This window comes from Anabrus simplex, chromosome 12 (assembly GCF_040414725.1).
Source record: "Anabrus simplex isolate iqAnaSimp1 chromosome 12, ASM4041472v1, whole genome shotgun sequence".
NCBI lineage: Eukaryota > Metazoa > Arthropoda > Insecta > Orthoptera > Tettigoniidae > Anabrus > Anabrus simplex.
Genome location: NC_090276.1, coordinates 2088808 through 2103725, shown reverse-complemented (window position 1 = coordinate 2103725; position 14918 = coordinate 2088808). Strand labels below are relative to the sequence as shown.

General features: G+C 41.7%; 1 protein-coding gene across 3 annotated transcripts in view; it reads left to right on the top strand.

Moving 5' to 3' along the window:
- Positions 1-14918, top strand: part of LOC136884388 (uncharacterized) — a 267201-nt gene that overhangs the window by 81949 nt on the left and 170334 nt on the right. For 2 of the 3 annotated variants that reach the window (XM_068229937.1, XM_067156526.2), the window contains exons 6-7: positions 7610-8266; positions 12795-12965. In XM_068229937.1, coding sequence (XP_068086038.1) covers positions 7610-8266; positions 12795-12965 — 828 coding nt within the window. The remainder of the gene's footprint in view (positions 1-7609; positions 8267-12794; positions 12966-14918) is intronic. The other variant, XM_068229938.1, reaches the window with a different exon arrangement.

Here is a 14918-nt window from a genome sequence, read left to right as displayed (position 1 = left end):
TACCACACAATAGAAGTGCCGCTTCGATACACAAAATGCTGTAGGAAACACGTGGGCTGTTTCTTCAGCCAGTTGAGTTAGACACCTTGTGGCTAGGAAGGACACTGAGGATGTATAGGTGCGTAGAGACTGAGATGGATGTTTTCGCCAGATTATGCGCTGTACTGTGATCTGACGGTACATTTCTGTAATCTCTGCAGTCATTGCAATCTTCTCACAATTGATAGGAGATCTTGTTGAAGAGTAGGTCCCACCATGAGTGACACTGATGGAAACAGGATGCGTCAAATACAACCCCTGTCTTAGTGGTGGTACTCTCCGCCTTCAAAACTGCATGATGTGGGAGATAGCAGAATGCTTCTTCATCCTTGGCCAACTTCATATGACCCAGGGTTTCATACACCTCCAAGGAGTTTGGGTGATCAGCTCACAGATCAGGTCTCTTCTCAAGCTTGTGTTCCAGTAGTCCGAATCGTTTCTCCCCTATTTTGTAAGATTTTTCCAAGTTGCAGACCTCACTGTTGTCCTGTCTAGTGTGAGTTGCAGTGCTGCTCTTCCTTGGTTAGGGGCATACTTGTAGCTATCACTTCTTCTCATCACTCCATTCGCCTGGGTCAAGCCTCCTTTCTGTCCTTCCACATTTCCTGCTCCATTACTTCCGCCACATCCAATCCAGCTTCTCTAATGTCCTTCCAAATCTGATCCATCCACTTTCTCGGTCTTCCCTTTCCAATTCCCTTCTTGCTACCCGTTCCTTTCCCATTCTTTTTAAAAGTCCGAACCATCTCAGTCTTGCTTTCTGTTGTTCTGTACTAAACGGTTCTAAATTTAGATCTTCTCTGATTTTAATATTTTGAATTCTCTCTCTTCTTGTCTTTTTAACCAATGTTCTTAAAAATTGCATTTCTACTGCTTGGATCTTACTATCTTGTCTCTTATTAGTTACCGCGTTTCTAGTCCGTATGTTACAATTGGTATGAAACACTGTTTATATAATGTTAATTTCATTCTCTTGGGTTCTTTGACATTCCATAAAAGCTCTCTGACTTCATGATAAAATGTTGTACCTTTACTTAGTCAGTTATTAATTTTAGGGTTGATTTCATTACTTCCATTAATAATGCTACCCAGACAAGTAAACTGTTCTACATTCTCTAACCATTCTCCGTCTATGTTCACTTGACTTCTATTTTTCTCTTTTCCGCAGTGCATGACTACAGTTTTCGTTTTACTAATTACCATTCTAAACTCCAGATTTTCATTCCAAATGTCCAGTCTCCTTTGTACTTCCTTTTGTCCCTTTCCCCAAATCACCACATCATCTACAAATACCAAAACATTCACTTCACCACTACTGATACTCTGTTTTACACATTTTATGATTTCATCCATCAATATAATAAATAATAATGGCGACAGTGCACTTCCTTGCTTAAGACCTTTTTTTGTATAAAATGTTCCAGAGTCATCACTCCCCACTTGTACACTGCTTTTACTCTCATGATACAACATTTTTATCTTGTTAATTAATGATTTTGGTAGATTCCTTTTCCGTAGGCATTTTCATACATGTTTTCTCTTAACTGTGTCATAAGCTTTTCCAAATCCAAAAATACGAAGATGATTTCCTCGTTCCTTTCCAGATGTTTTTCCATTATCGTTCACACTGTAAATATCAAGTCTATTGTTGATCTATTTGGTCTAAAGCCATATTGTTCTTCCTCTAACCTGTGTTTCGATTCGGCCCTATATACCTCAGTCTTTTGTCTATGACTTTCTCTATTATTTTTAGCCCATATGATAAGTTATACCTCTATAATTTTCACATTTCTTCCTCTTTCCTTTTTTGAAGAGTGGTACAATGCTTCCTTGTAGCCAATCTTCAGGTATCCTTTCAGTCTCCCATATGGCATTGAGGGCTCCGTATAGCCACTGTAGTCCAATGCTTCCTGCTGCCTTAATCATATCAGCATTGAATTCGTCTTTTCCACTTGCTTTACCTTTGGTCATTGCTTTCACTGCCCTTTCAAGTTCCAACCATGTTATCAGGTTCTCTTCTTTTTCTCCATCTATTATTTCCATTTTCTTATCTCCTTCCTCCGAGCAGTCATCGTCATTATAAAGTTTTTCAAAATACTTTGCCATCACCTTCTGAAGACCCTTTTCGTCATGTACTATGGATCAATCTTCCCTCTCTAATGCCTTGATTTTTTCTTGATTTATTCTTTTCGATTTTATTACTCTGTATATTAGTTTCTGATTTCCTCGACTATCTTGCTCAATTTTGTTGGTAAACTCTCCCCTCCCCCCCACCGAGCTCGATAGTTGCAGTCCCTTAAGTGCGGCCAGTATCCAGTATTCGGGAGATACTGGGTTCAAGCCCCACTGTCGGCAGCCCTGAAGATGATTTTCCATGGTTTCCCATTTTCACACCAGGTAAATGCTGGGGCTGTACCTTAAATATGGCCATGGCTGCTTTCTTCCCACTCCCCCACTCCTAGCCCTTTTCTGTCCCGTCGTCGCTGTAAGACCTAATTGTGTCAGTGCAACGTTAAGCAACTTGGGAAAAAAAAAAAACCATTTATCCTCTTCTTCCTTGATACTCCTCTTTACTTGTTTCAATCTTTTGTATTCCACATGTTACCTTTCTATCTCATTCTCATCCCTCTGATATGGTACTTTTTTGCTTTTCCGTAACCATTTCTTTCCTCTCCTTGTTCCTTTCTTTTATTTCTCTTTTTATTTTGTCTGTCCACCACCGTATCTCCTTTCCCTTAACCTTTGCTTATGTTTTCCCGCATACCTCAATTGCTGCTTCCACAAATGTCTGTCTTAAATTGTCCCACTCTTCTTCTCCACTTCGTATTTCCGTGTTAGGCAACTTCCTTTTTATACAGTCTTGGAATACCATTCTTTTATCCTCTTCCTCCAATTCCCAAATCCTGATCTTAGGTTTCTTCTTCAGTACAATTTTAGAGAATTTTACTTGTTTTAATTCCACAATCAATAATCTATGACCACCTTCCATACTTTCACTAGGGATTATCTTTGTATTCATGACGTATCTTCCCCATTCTCGGTTTGTTATTATACAATCGTTGAGGGTACCATACTGTCCATCCCAACTATATCGGCTGATCTTATGGCTATTCCTAAACCATGTGTTCTTTATTATCAGGTTATTTCTGATACAAAAGTCCAACAATTTCTCTCCATCTTCATTTCTATTGCCGTACCCACGTGGGCTCAGAACATTCTCATATCCCATTCTATCAGTTTCCACAATGGCATTCAGATCTCCCGTTATCATGATCCCATCTCCAACAATATGTGTTTCCAGTTCATTGAGGAACTCTTCTTCCATGCTAGGAGCATACACCTGTACTATCTTCAATAGTTTCTTGTTTACATGTGCATTATTATAATTCTTTCATTTACATACTCAACTTCAGCTATTGGTTCAACATTCTGATTCACTACAAATCCCACTCCATTTCTTTTCTCTTTACTGTTACCCATCCAGTACAAAGTGTACCCCTTTCTTAGTTTCTTCATTCCTTTCCATTTTACTTCATTTAATCCTAGGATGTGGAGTTTTCATCTCTCCATTAAGCCAATCAATTCATTTTCCTTCCCATTCATTGTTAAAATATTTATTGTTCTAAATCGGGTTTTGTTCTCTGCTCTAACACTTGCACGAACATCAGGATTACCATCATGGTGTGCAACTGTAGCCAGACTTGTCAATTCCATTTCCATTTTTAAACTTCAATCCGAGGCTTGTATTGTAGTTGAAAGCAGGTACAAATTTACTCATCTGCTGACTGGCTAAGCCTAACGCATCTGAGAATTTTCTTATGGGTTTTACTCCCTTAGGCTTTGAAGATCCCTCTTCTCCACAAGGCAGTAGTTTCCCCTTCTAATTTTCCCCAGAGAGTATGGGTTGCCTCATCCACCATCTTCCCCATTCCAAAGGTCTCCTTCTCTGCTTAAGATGCTGTTGAGGTCTTCACCCGTAACCCTGGGCATGGGTTCCACATTATACCCCGTGAGACTGGGTCCCTGCTTGAACTTAGCTCTCCTTCACACCGGCCTTGTGATGTGGAGGATACCCACCCCTGCAGCGTGGATGCGCCAGACAAGTATTACTCAAGTGACCAGAATTTTTCCATCTTCTTGTTTAAGTCATCATCTTGTCTGAGGAAAAATGATGAAGTGGGTGGAGTTTCTGCTTTCTCGCTAGTGCAGGTCTGGGACTTTATCGGACCTGATAGTATCCATCGTAACAGAGTATTCTTCAAGATGGGTAATTCATTGCAATTTTTCCGCCTCCATTTTTGCAACAGCTGCATAAAAATCGCAGCACCGATGAGCATATCCACTGGTCCTGGCCTGTTGAAGTGAGGATCCAGCCATGTGATATCCTCCGGCAAGTTCCACGATTTACAATCAGTATGGTCTGTTATGCAAGGGAGTATAGAACATGTTATAACAGTTTCAAATCTGGACGCATTAGAAACGATACGAACGTCAACACTTTGAGATGCGGTGACAGCAGTGTCATTTATACCACTAATTGGAGTACAGTTTCTATGTCGCTGCAGCCTCAGCTCTGTTATGAAATGTGATTGCGATCCATTGTCAAGTAGAGCTCGGCACTACTTGTTGTCTGCAACTCCTACTATTGCAGTGGACTGCATTACTTGCGACTGTGGCTTGAATTTTAGTATGCAGTAACTAGCATTACTCTGACCTCGTTTGTCATCTCTAGTACCGGTACCTCTATTAGCTTGGGTATCCTTGTAGTGGAACTGACGAAGTGAATCAAAGCGTGATGTCTACGTTGGCATGTCTTACAGCTATCCAATTTGCATAGGTTGACACTAAAACAGTTAAAGCATAAACCGTTCCATTTAATAAAATTGTATCGTTGTTTTGTGTTAGCTTGAAGAAAACCTTCACACCGATGTAACAGATGATCTGAGTCACAAGTCACACTTCCCCTTGTAGATACGTATGAGTTAACTTGATTGTTTATTGCATACTGGTGCTTAGGTGGATTTGCCATGCTCCCCTTTTGTTCCCTTGGTGCCATAATCAATTCTAACACTTCCAGAAAGGTGGATACCTCAGTGAGTCTCGGAAAATCAGCGCTGGGAGCTTTAATTTCTAACTCTTTACGGGAAGCAGGATCTAACTTGTCTAACATCAGCTACTGGAGTAAGACTTTGTGTAATGGCACTGAAAGGTTGAGGTTCTGAATATATTTTAAATTGCTTAGCAAGTGGTTGTTCAACTTCCTAAGGTCTGATGCTGTATCTTTATGAAAGTAGGTAATAACAATAGAGCCTTGATATGTTGTGTTGCTATCAGCTTTCTGTTGTTGTACCTCTTGCATACGATTTCCCAAGCTAATAAACAGTTAGGGTTAGAAACAGGAATGTTCTGAATTAATTGATGAGGCTCGTCCTTAAGTGATGAAAGTAGATAAAGAAAACGCTGAACGTTTGATAGTTTTAAATTATCAACGATTAAAGCCTGAAAAGTGTCTTGAAAATGAGTTCAAGGCTCATATTGTCCATGAAATGTAGGGAGGTTAATGATGGGCAGTCGTATCTCCATGGAATTACCGCAAGAATGCTGAGATAACTGATCAATATTCTGCTCTTTTTTCCATCAGTGTAGTCATTCTCGCCTCTAAATCGTGATAGTTTTCTTTAAACTGTTCCCTATCCCATTCATGATTTTCGTAGTTCTGATTGTCATTAATGTCAAGTTTACATTGAACATGCTTATATTCTTGCCAGACTGAAGGCAATTGTTTCAACTTGCTACGTAATGCATTAATATCGGAGCCCACCACAAACTTGTCAACATATTTCCTGATACGTGCTAGAGACCCTTTAATGACCGCTCGTTGTTTCACCAACAGCTTTTTATAATTAGACTCTATGATAAAGTTAGGAAAGAAAGGAAAAAGGACAGGAATGACTGACCTCTGGTATTACTTCTTTGTCTGCCTTGTTTTGTTCATTATGCCGCAATATTCTGTCCACAGGTTGTCAGTACACTCACAAACACCGGAGCATTGCGGCACTTTCACGAATCCAGCCCGGTATGACCATGTTCCAACCTCGCCTGGTGCTCGTTCATACATACAGAAAAATGAAAAATTACATATATACTAGTTTATTAACATCATATCTATGTCATGATACATCCGTTTAACATGTCGCTCATGCGATGGATTTGATATTCACAGAGTTTATCCGCGCAACGTCATGCTGCTTGTTTATAACCGACCTGCTCAGACGATTGCACGCAAAGGTGCCCGACCACTCCTCTTCCTTCCAGATCCTACTTTACCATTTCCTTGATCTGTCTCTAGGTATTTTGCCTTCCAGTTCCTTTTCTATCCATTTTCTTCCTGTTCTAAACTCATCCATCCTTTTTACATGGCTGTACCATTTGAGCGACTGCTTTAGTTGTATGTTATGACAAATTTAAAATTACTTAAAAAAAAAAAATCTATTCCAGATGTTTGTACTGCAGTACATTCATCAGAGAGTTCTGAAATATAAAAATTCTCCCGGAGCAGATGTACGGGTGGCTTATCAGAAGTTGGCTATATCACATTACGGGATGATGACTCAGAGCGTGTCTGGCTGGTTGAACTGATATGCAGCACACAGCAATAGTCCATTAGCGCTTCACTTATTAAGTTCTTGTTTGCCGTCTTGCAGCTCTCGCAGTGAAGTTGCCAAGGTGCAACAGTTTGTCCCTAGCTGTAAGATGACTGTACTCTGCTGGTTCTTAACATCTTCTTTATCAGCATCTAGGATAGAGTCCCAGGCTGTCGGCAGTAGCACAGGAGTAAGAAGGGGACCTCCTTCCTCCTTCCTCTTCCAAACAATGACACAACCAGAGACAAACAGCTGCACTATTTCTCCTTCACCAGACAGGGCAGCTCGTGGGTGCAAGCGGTGTTCTTCTCGCAAGTCTGTCGCTCTCTCCTTCACCAAGAGGTGTTCTGATGTTCCTGTTACAATTGTTCGACCCCGTCGGTGCCCCTGGCAGTGTTTAGCCTGACTTTTCTTTCCCCTTTAAGTGGGCAAGAGTGATCCTAATTAGACCTGCCCAGACACAAATGCACCTGCCTCCAAAGTGCAGCTTTCCATTTCACCTGAAACCTTATCCCTTCGCTGTTTAACTTGAAGAGGATGAAATAGTAGGAAAAAAGCCGTTGGTGTCAATATAAAGCGCATCGCAGTTACCCGGATGTAATCCTGTCTCACATATAGAACGAGGAGTGTGGCATGGCCTCTTCTACCTCCATGATCCTTGGATATCAGACAGACCAGGTTGAGTGGCTCATTCCGGTAGTAAGTCAGCCTTTACTGGCACGTAAAACAAATCCCGCAGGACTAAATTCCGGCATGTTGGCATCTCTGGAAGCTGTAAAAGTATAACAAAAATTAATATTTCCCCTCCATCTGCTTCGCGGTTGGGCTGCAGAATGATGGTTTCCAGTTGCCATCACTCAATCCAGAGGATGCCGCTGCCATAGAGTCACTGTCACTGTCCAAGTGTTCTTGTAACTTCATTCCAGGTTGTGAATGGTGTCAAGTATAACATCTACTTGGATGTTGGCGAGAGTTCCTGCCTGAAAGGATCCCCAGAAGATCGCAGCACGTGCACCTTGAACAACATGGGAGGCGACGCAGTGCGCACGTGCCACTTTGAGTTTGTGGAGCGGCCGTGGGTTCGCAAGAGTCGTCGGCTCGTCGAGAGCAACTGCACCACGGTGTACGGGCGGAGCGACAACAACGAGCTGGACAACGAGATTGAGCCTCGCAGCATGGAGAATGCCGTCAGACAGAGCATCTACGACTATCTGGACGCGGCCATGGAGGAGCCGTACCGACCTGTCTTCTACCCTTCCTCTAAGTTCGACCTGATGGACGACGAGATCATTCCTGACTCGGAGATCAGCACTGCCTCGTTGCCGACAGAGGACACGGAGGGATCAGCCAGTCAGTCCCCTGCAACGGAAGAGGCGATCAAGGAGAAGACTTTTGTGACTGGCACCGATCGCGAACGACGGGACACCGCGGGAAAACCTCTCGTTGGCGGACTTAGGAACGTGGACGACTCCGAGAAAGAGTACATCGAACAACTGGCTCGTCAGGCTGTGGAGACTTTGGACGAGATCGATGTTGACGATTCTAAGAGAGTCGTCCTGGAGGTGTTGGATGCTAAGAAACAGGTGAGCGACTTCAGTTTCTATTACTGTTCCGTAAATCTTCTTTTGTGTAATACCCATCTTTATATGGGGTAGGCATTTCCTTCATGTCTTCCTATCTTGGGTTTCATGTTTTGTCTTGTCCAGCCTTTCTTTCTCATGATGTCTTGTGAGCAAAAGCTCGTTCCCAAATACTGTTCCTGAATCTTCTGGCTCAAAGCCCTCCTTGTCTCGGCACACAGGTCTCCACGCTGGATTCAATTAGTCCTCGTGCTCTGTTCTCAGGGGCGTAGCCGGGGTGGGGGTTACTGGGGGTTAGAACCCCCCCCCCCATTGAACTTTCACAAAAAGAAAATAAATAGTAATTGACAGTAAACAATAAACTTCTTTTATGTGATGAAGATAAACTCCCTGCAATCTACTGCTTGTTGAGAGTGTTTGCCACCCTACCTGTCACCACTGCAGCCAGTGAGAGATCATTTTCAACATTAAGACGCCTTAAAACCTACCTCAGAAATACCACAAGTGAAAGTCGACTCAACGGGTTGGCTCCCTTTAACATTCACAGAGACATAGTTGTAAAACCAACAGATGTGTTAAATTTATTTTCTAGGAAGCCTCGAAAATTAGATTTTAGATTGTAAACTGAACATACCGTTTGAGATAAAACTGCTGACCTCGATCATATTGTTCTTGTTCTGTATTTTAAAGTAAGCATTTTGTAGTGTATTGCAATCTGAATATCACATACAGTAATTCACTCTTGTATCAGAATCCTTATGACAGTCATGCATGCGCCTACCAGACACGCACAAGCACTTTCATAATGTTATATATTAATTTTGTAACTGTAACCCCCCCCCTCATTGGCCGATCCTGGCTACGCTACTGTCTGTTCTTCACAACTTTCTCTATAAATTGAACAAATAAATGTTGTATGTACGGTGTCTTACTTCCCCAGTGAACGTGCAGAGCTGACGGGTGGACAAGCAGAACACTGCCGCTGTTCTCTTCAACGAGAAGGACGCAGAGCATAGCAGGTGCACGTCTTCTCTTTTTTTATAATGCCTTTCACCACTTGTCAAATAAAGCACGGAGATATGGTTTTAATGGTATTGAACTTTTCCACCACTCATTTGCAGTTCTAGTTGTAAGATTTCCTTTTTTAAAAGATACCGAATACCACCCGCCATCAGTTAAGACCCACACACTTCAATTTCTAACAGTAAAATTTTGAAAAAAATAATTCACATGTTCACTTACCTGCATATGTGTCACAAAACACCACAATGACAAATGAAACTAGTTCAATCAGTTGCAGTTCACAACTACCATCTATAGAATTTAAAATTCCACATTTCTTGAAATTTTTCCTCACCAATTCATTAGAGAATGCGATCCCATGCAGTCTTTATCCACTTAGGGTCAGTTAACTCGTCCACTTGGTGTTGAGCTGTTTCGATGCAGCTTTGAAAGGCCGGTTCATACAAACGCTCAATGGCTGCAGCATAGAGGTCGGCCCTCCTGGAATTATTGCCAGATCAGTTTTTCGTATGCTTATCAATTCCTTTAATATGCCTGCAGTAACTGTCGAGCGTCCGCCTCCGTAGCGCCGTCCTCGGGGGCCCTGGTTTGTTTCCGGGTACTGAATGGCAGGAGGGCTGGTATGGTACATGCAGTGCCTGAAAAGAGCTGCACCACCACAGGATGAGGACACGAGTTTACTTACCACGGGCAGGCTCCCGCACTTGTCTCGGTCACCAATTAGCCATCCAGCCAGATTCTTGGGTTCAAACAATCACGTATGGAGGAAGTTTGTTCCGTCAGCTAACATGCATAACATTTCTGGGCAGCGTTGGTTTTCGTTATCACCTGTCCTTATCTAGTGGCATTTCAAAATAAATGGCCATTGCAATTTGACAAAGCAAATAGGAATTTTGTTTCCACGAAGGAATAACGTTACGATGAAAGGCAGTCAACAGGGAGAAATAGATGTATGTCTTCACATACACAATGCTTATCCAGAGACAGCTTCCAGTAAAACCCTCCTTAGCGATCTCTAATGATTTCAGTTGATACACCATGAGCTTGTCGACGTCTTTCAGTCACGTATTTATAAAGCTGTGCACTCTGCCCTCAGAAAGCTCTACGATCGCTGTTACTTTCTAACATTTTTATGTATATAAACCGGGCGAGTTGGCCGTGCAGTTAGGGTCACGCAGCTGTGAGGTTACATCCAGGAGTTAGTGACAAGGCAAATGCTGCGGCCACAAGATATATCTGTGTGACGTAAAGCAAATTGTGCATTAAAAAGACTTTTCCTTCTTCCTTGAGTTGTGGATTCATCAATATCGTATTTTTTGCTGGCGGCATGATTTCTGATAGTTTCAGCCTCGGTTACAACTTTTAACTTTCACACATCACTTGTTACTACTGATGTTTCTTCACTCGGAACAACTGCCACGCCATGTAGTTCTGGTAATGCGGAAGTGAGCTACGGGGCAAGATTTCAGCTGTTGCCGCGTTGACGCATCTTCGAAACAACGTACGAGACCACGATACGGAAGGCTAAAATAATATCTGCACCTGAGTTTGAGGAACAATATTTCTGTAAAAATAAAAAAAATAGTGCAGGTGGTGTTTGAGATTATATGGTAGGTTGAATGAATGAATTCTCGTTGCTCAACGGTGAACTTAACGTGAATCGCTGGGCAAGTACAGAGTTCTTCTAATGACAGGACAGAGGATGGAGCTCGCTCGTCCAGCTTGCGATGGCACTAACGCCACTCCTGCCTTGAGCACTGAGCGCAGGGAGTCGAAAGGAGGAATAACCAGCCTGTTGACCCTCAAAGTGCTTAACAAGTTTTAAAGGTAGGAAAGAAGAGAAGAGATGCGAACCTAGCTCATGTAAACCGTGTAGCCATTGTGATGTACACAGCCTTGTTTCCTAATTTTAAAAACGCCACTGAAACTTATTCGACTGCTACAGCAATTCTTGGAACATTCCACCTGGTTGCTACTATGTACAGTAAAACCTCGTTGAGAGTTTCTGCAGAGGACAAGCGAGAAAATGTACTACTGAATATACAAATGAAAGCTATCGCAACACGGATATGGAAGCACTAGATAGGATTTTTTCTGACGTGTATCCGTGGGTAAAGTGAAAATTGTATCTACTTTATAGAGGTGGGAGGAAAGTATTAAAAGGTGTGAAAAAAACTCGAGAGAACAAATATGAAAACCTTTTCCGCTGGGGCGTATGAAATAAGAGTGTATTGAAGGTGTCTGCTTGCACAAGGTTGGGTGAACGTTTTGTCTTCGTCATCGCTTCATCCTCCTCACGACGCGCACCTGGCGAGCCGAACGTGTGCTCGGAGACTCCCGGCAACAGAAGCCGTGTGCCATTTCACTTCCTGATTAAAGATATCCCCGAGCAAGTTGGCTGTGCGGAGATAGTCGGCAGCCCTGAAGATGGTTTTCCATGGTTTCTCATTTTCACACAGGCAAATGTTGGGGCTGTACCTTATTAAGGCCACATTTGCTTCCTTCCCACTCCTAGCACTTTCATATCCTGTCATTGCCGTAAGACCTATCCGTGTCACTGTGACAAAAAGCTAATTATTTTAAAAAAAGTTATCAGGCACCAAGCGAAGAAGCATGATGACAGAGAGATAACTAAAAGGGAAACCTTACAGTCTACGAATTTTACAAAATATAGACAATGATCCCACGATGTGGTAAGTTATTTGGTGTAAGAGAAATATACCTCCCATGGGGAGCGGAAACTCTTAGGCTAATTTTTGACAACCGCGTGAGTTGGCCGTGCGATCACGGGCGCGCAGCTGTGAGGTTGCTTCCGGGAGATAGTGGGTTCGAACCCCACAGTCGGCATTCCTGAAGATGGTTTTTCCATGGTTTCTCATTTTCACACCTGGCAAATGCTGGGGCTGTACGCTAATTAAGGCCATGGCTGCTTCCTTCCCATTCCTAGGCCTTTCCTATCCCATCATCGCCAAAAGACCTATCTGTGTCGGTGCGACGTAAAGCAACTAGCAGGGGGAAAACAAAAAAAAAATTCTTACAGTCTCTGTTTTAATTGGAAGAAATAAGTGTGAAACCTTAGTGGAAAGGCTTGCTGGATATCATTAGATGGTATTTGACAAGTATTCAGATCTTTTGCAGATATTCCACCTCATGGTCAAGCATGTCTGATTACGTGCTTGAAATTTTGACAAATTTCCTCAACACTTTCTTGGGTTTTGATATTTGCTAGGGAACTTGAGGGATCTCTGTTTGCCTGGTACCAAGTTTGAACTTCCTAACCTGTCTGGAAATGGCTCATTGATTCACATAGTTTTGTTTGTATGCTGATGTTGCTACACTTCCATTTATTAATATACTGTAGATAGATTACGAGAAAGGTGATTAATGTTTTCACCGTGGTCGGTGCTACTTCTTGTGAAAGGAGGACAGTATTCTGTCCAGACCCAAATTTTGGAAATAGTAATGCAGAGTGATTGCAGAGTGATTCATGATTCATGTGTTACTGCAGCTGGTGAACGGCATCATGTACCACTTGAAACTACGAGTCGGAACAACGTCCTGCAAGGAGGACGGCAAGAACAACAAACAGGGCTGTTTTCAGGACGAGGTGGCTCCGACCAAGGTCTGCGACGTTCAGCTGTACAAGGCCTTTGCCAACTCCTCTCCAAAGAACGTCCAGGTCAGTGCTACAAGGAGATTCCTAAGAGTGTATTCGATGAAATAAGAAATAAAATGGTTCAACCTATTCAGTACAATTAAATAAGAAATGTAGTGTTACATACTTATTTGATTCAAAGCGGTACCTGTTTTGACCACCAATCTGGGTTGTCATACAATCGCACAGTGCAAATTCTTATTGTCTTATATTGCCTCTTCAACTGCTTTTGAATAACATATCCTTTAATTTCTTGTTTTCCTATGCATTGTTTTTGTATTTTTAATCGGCTGATGATGACCCAGATTGGTGGTCGAAACCGGTACCGCTTTTAATCAAATAAGAATGTAACACTACATTTTTTATTTAATTGTATAGAATAGGTTCAACCATTTTATTTCTTATTTCAATTTAATTGTGATACAGTTCAATACGGAACATAAGTGGAGACAATACACTTCCCTGTCTTAGTCCAGTTTGATTTTTAAACAAATCTGTTCTCCTCACGGGAGTCTGGACACAACTGGAACAATTCTTATACATTGCTTTCACTACTTCCCTTCATTTCTTCCATATCCTTTTCTTTCCAGGTTTTCCCACACCTTTTCTTTTTTAACACTATTGTACGCTTCTCTTGATCAAGGCATACCATCACCACATCTTTTCCATATTCGCACGGTTTTTCTATCAGTATTAGTATCAGAAAGGATAAACATTATTTCCTAGATGACACTGGTGAAACATAGGAAATGAATCCTTGATGTTAGCAATAGTTTCAATCAATCAATACTGATCTGTATTTAGGGCAGGTGGCAGATTCCCTATCTGTTGCTTTCCTAGCCTTTTCCTAAATGATTTCAAAGAAATTGGAAATTTATTGAACGTCTCCCTTAGTAAGTTATTCCAATCCCTAACTCCCCTTCCTATAAATGAATATTTGCCCCAGTTTGTCCTCTTGAATTCCAACTTTATCTTCATATTGTGATCTTTCCTACTTTTATAAACGCCATTCAAACTTATTCGTCTACTAATGTCATTCCGCGCCATCTCTCCGCTGACAGCTCGGAACATACCACTTAGTCGAGCAGCTCTTCTTCTTTCTCTCAATTCTTCCCAACCCAAACATTGCAACATTTTTGTAACACTACTCTTTTGTCGGAAATCACCCAGAACAAATCGAGCTGCTTTTCTTTGGATTTTTTCCAGTTCTTGAATCAGGTAATCCTGGTGAGGGTCCCATACACTGGAACCATACTCTAGTTGGGGTCTTACCAGAGACTTACATGCCCTCTCCTTTACATCCTTACTACAACCCCTAATCACCCTCATAACCATGTGCAGAGATCTGTACCCTTTATTTACAATCCCATTTATGTGATTACCCCAATGAAGATCTTTCCTTATATTAACACCTAGATACTTAAAATGATCCCCAAAAGGAACTTTCACCCCATCAACGCAGTAATAAAAACTGAGAGGACTTTTCCTATTTGTGAAACTCACAACCTGACTTAAAATGATCCCCAAAAGGAACTTTCACCCCATCAACGCAGTAATAAAAACTGAGAGGACTTTTCCTATTTGTGAAACTCACAACCTGACGTTTAACCCCGTTTATCATCATACCATTGTCTGCTGTCCATCTCACAACATTTTCGAGATTACGCTGCAGTTGCTCACAATCTTGTAACTTATTTATCACTCTATAGAGAATAACATCATCCGCAAAAAGCCTTACCTCCGATTCCACTCCTTTACTCATATCATTTATATATATAAGAAAACATAAAGGTCCGATAATACTGCCTTGAGGAATTCCCCTCTTAATTATTACAGGGTCAGATAAAGCTTCACCTACCCTAATTCTCTGAGATCTATTTTCTAGAAATATAGCAACCCATTCAGTCACTCTTTTGTCTAGTCCAATTGCACTCATTTTTGCCAGTAGTCTCCCATGATCCACCATATCAAATGCTT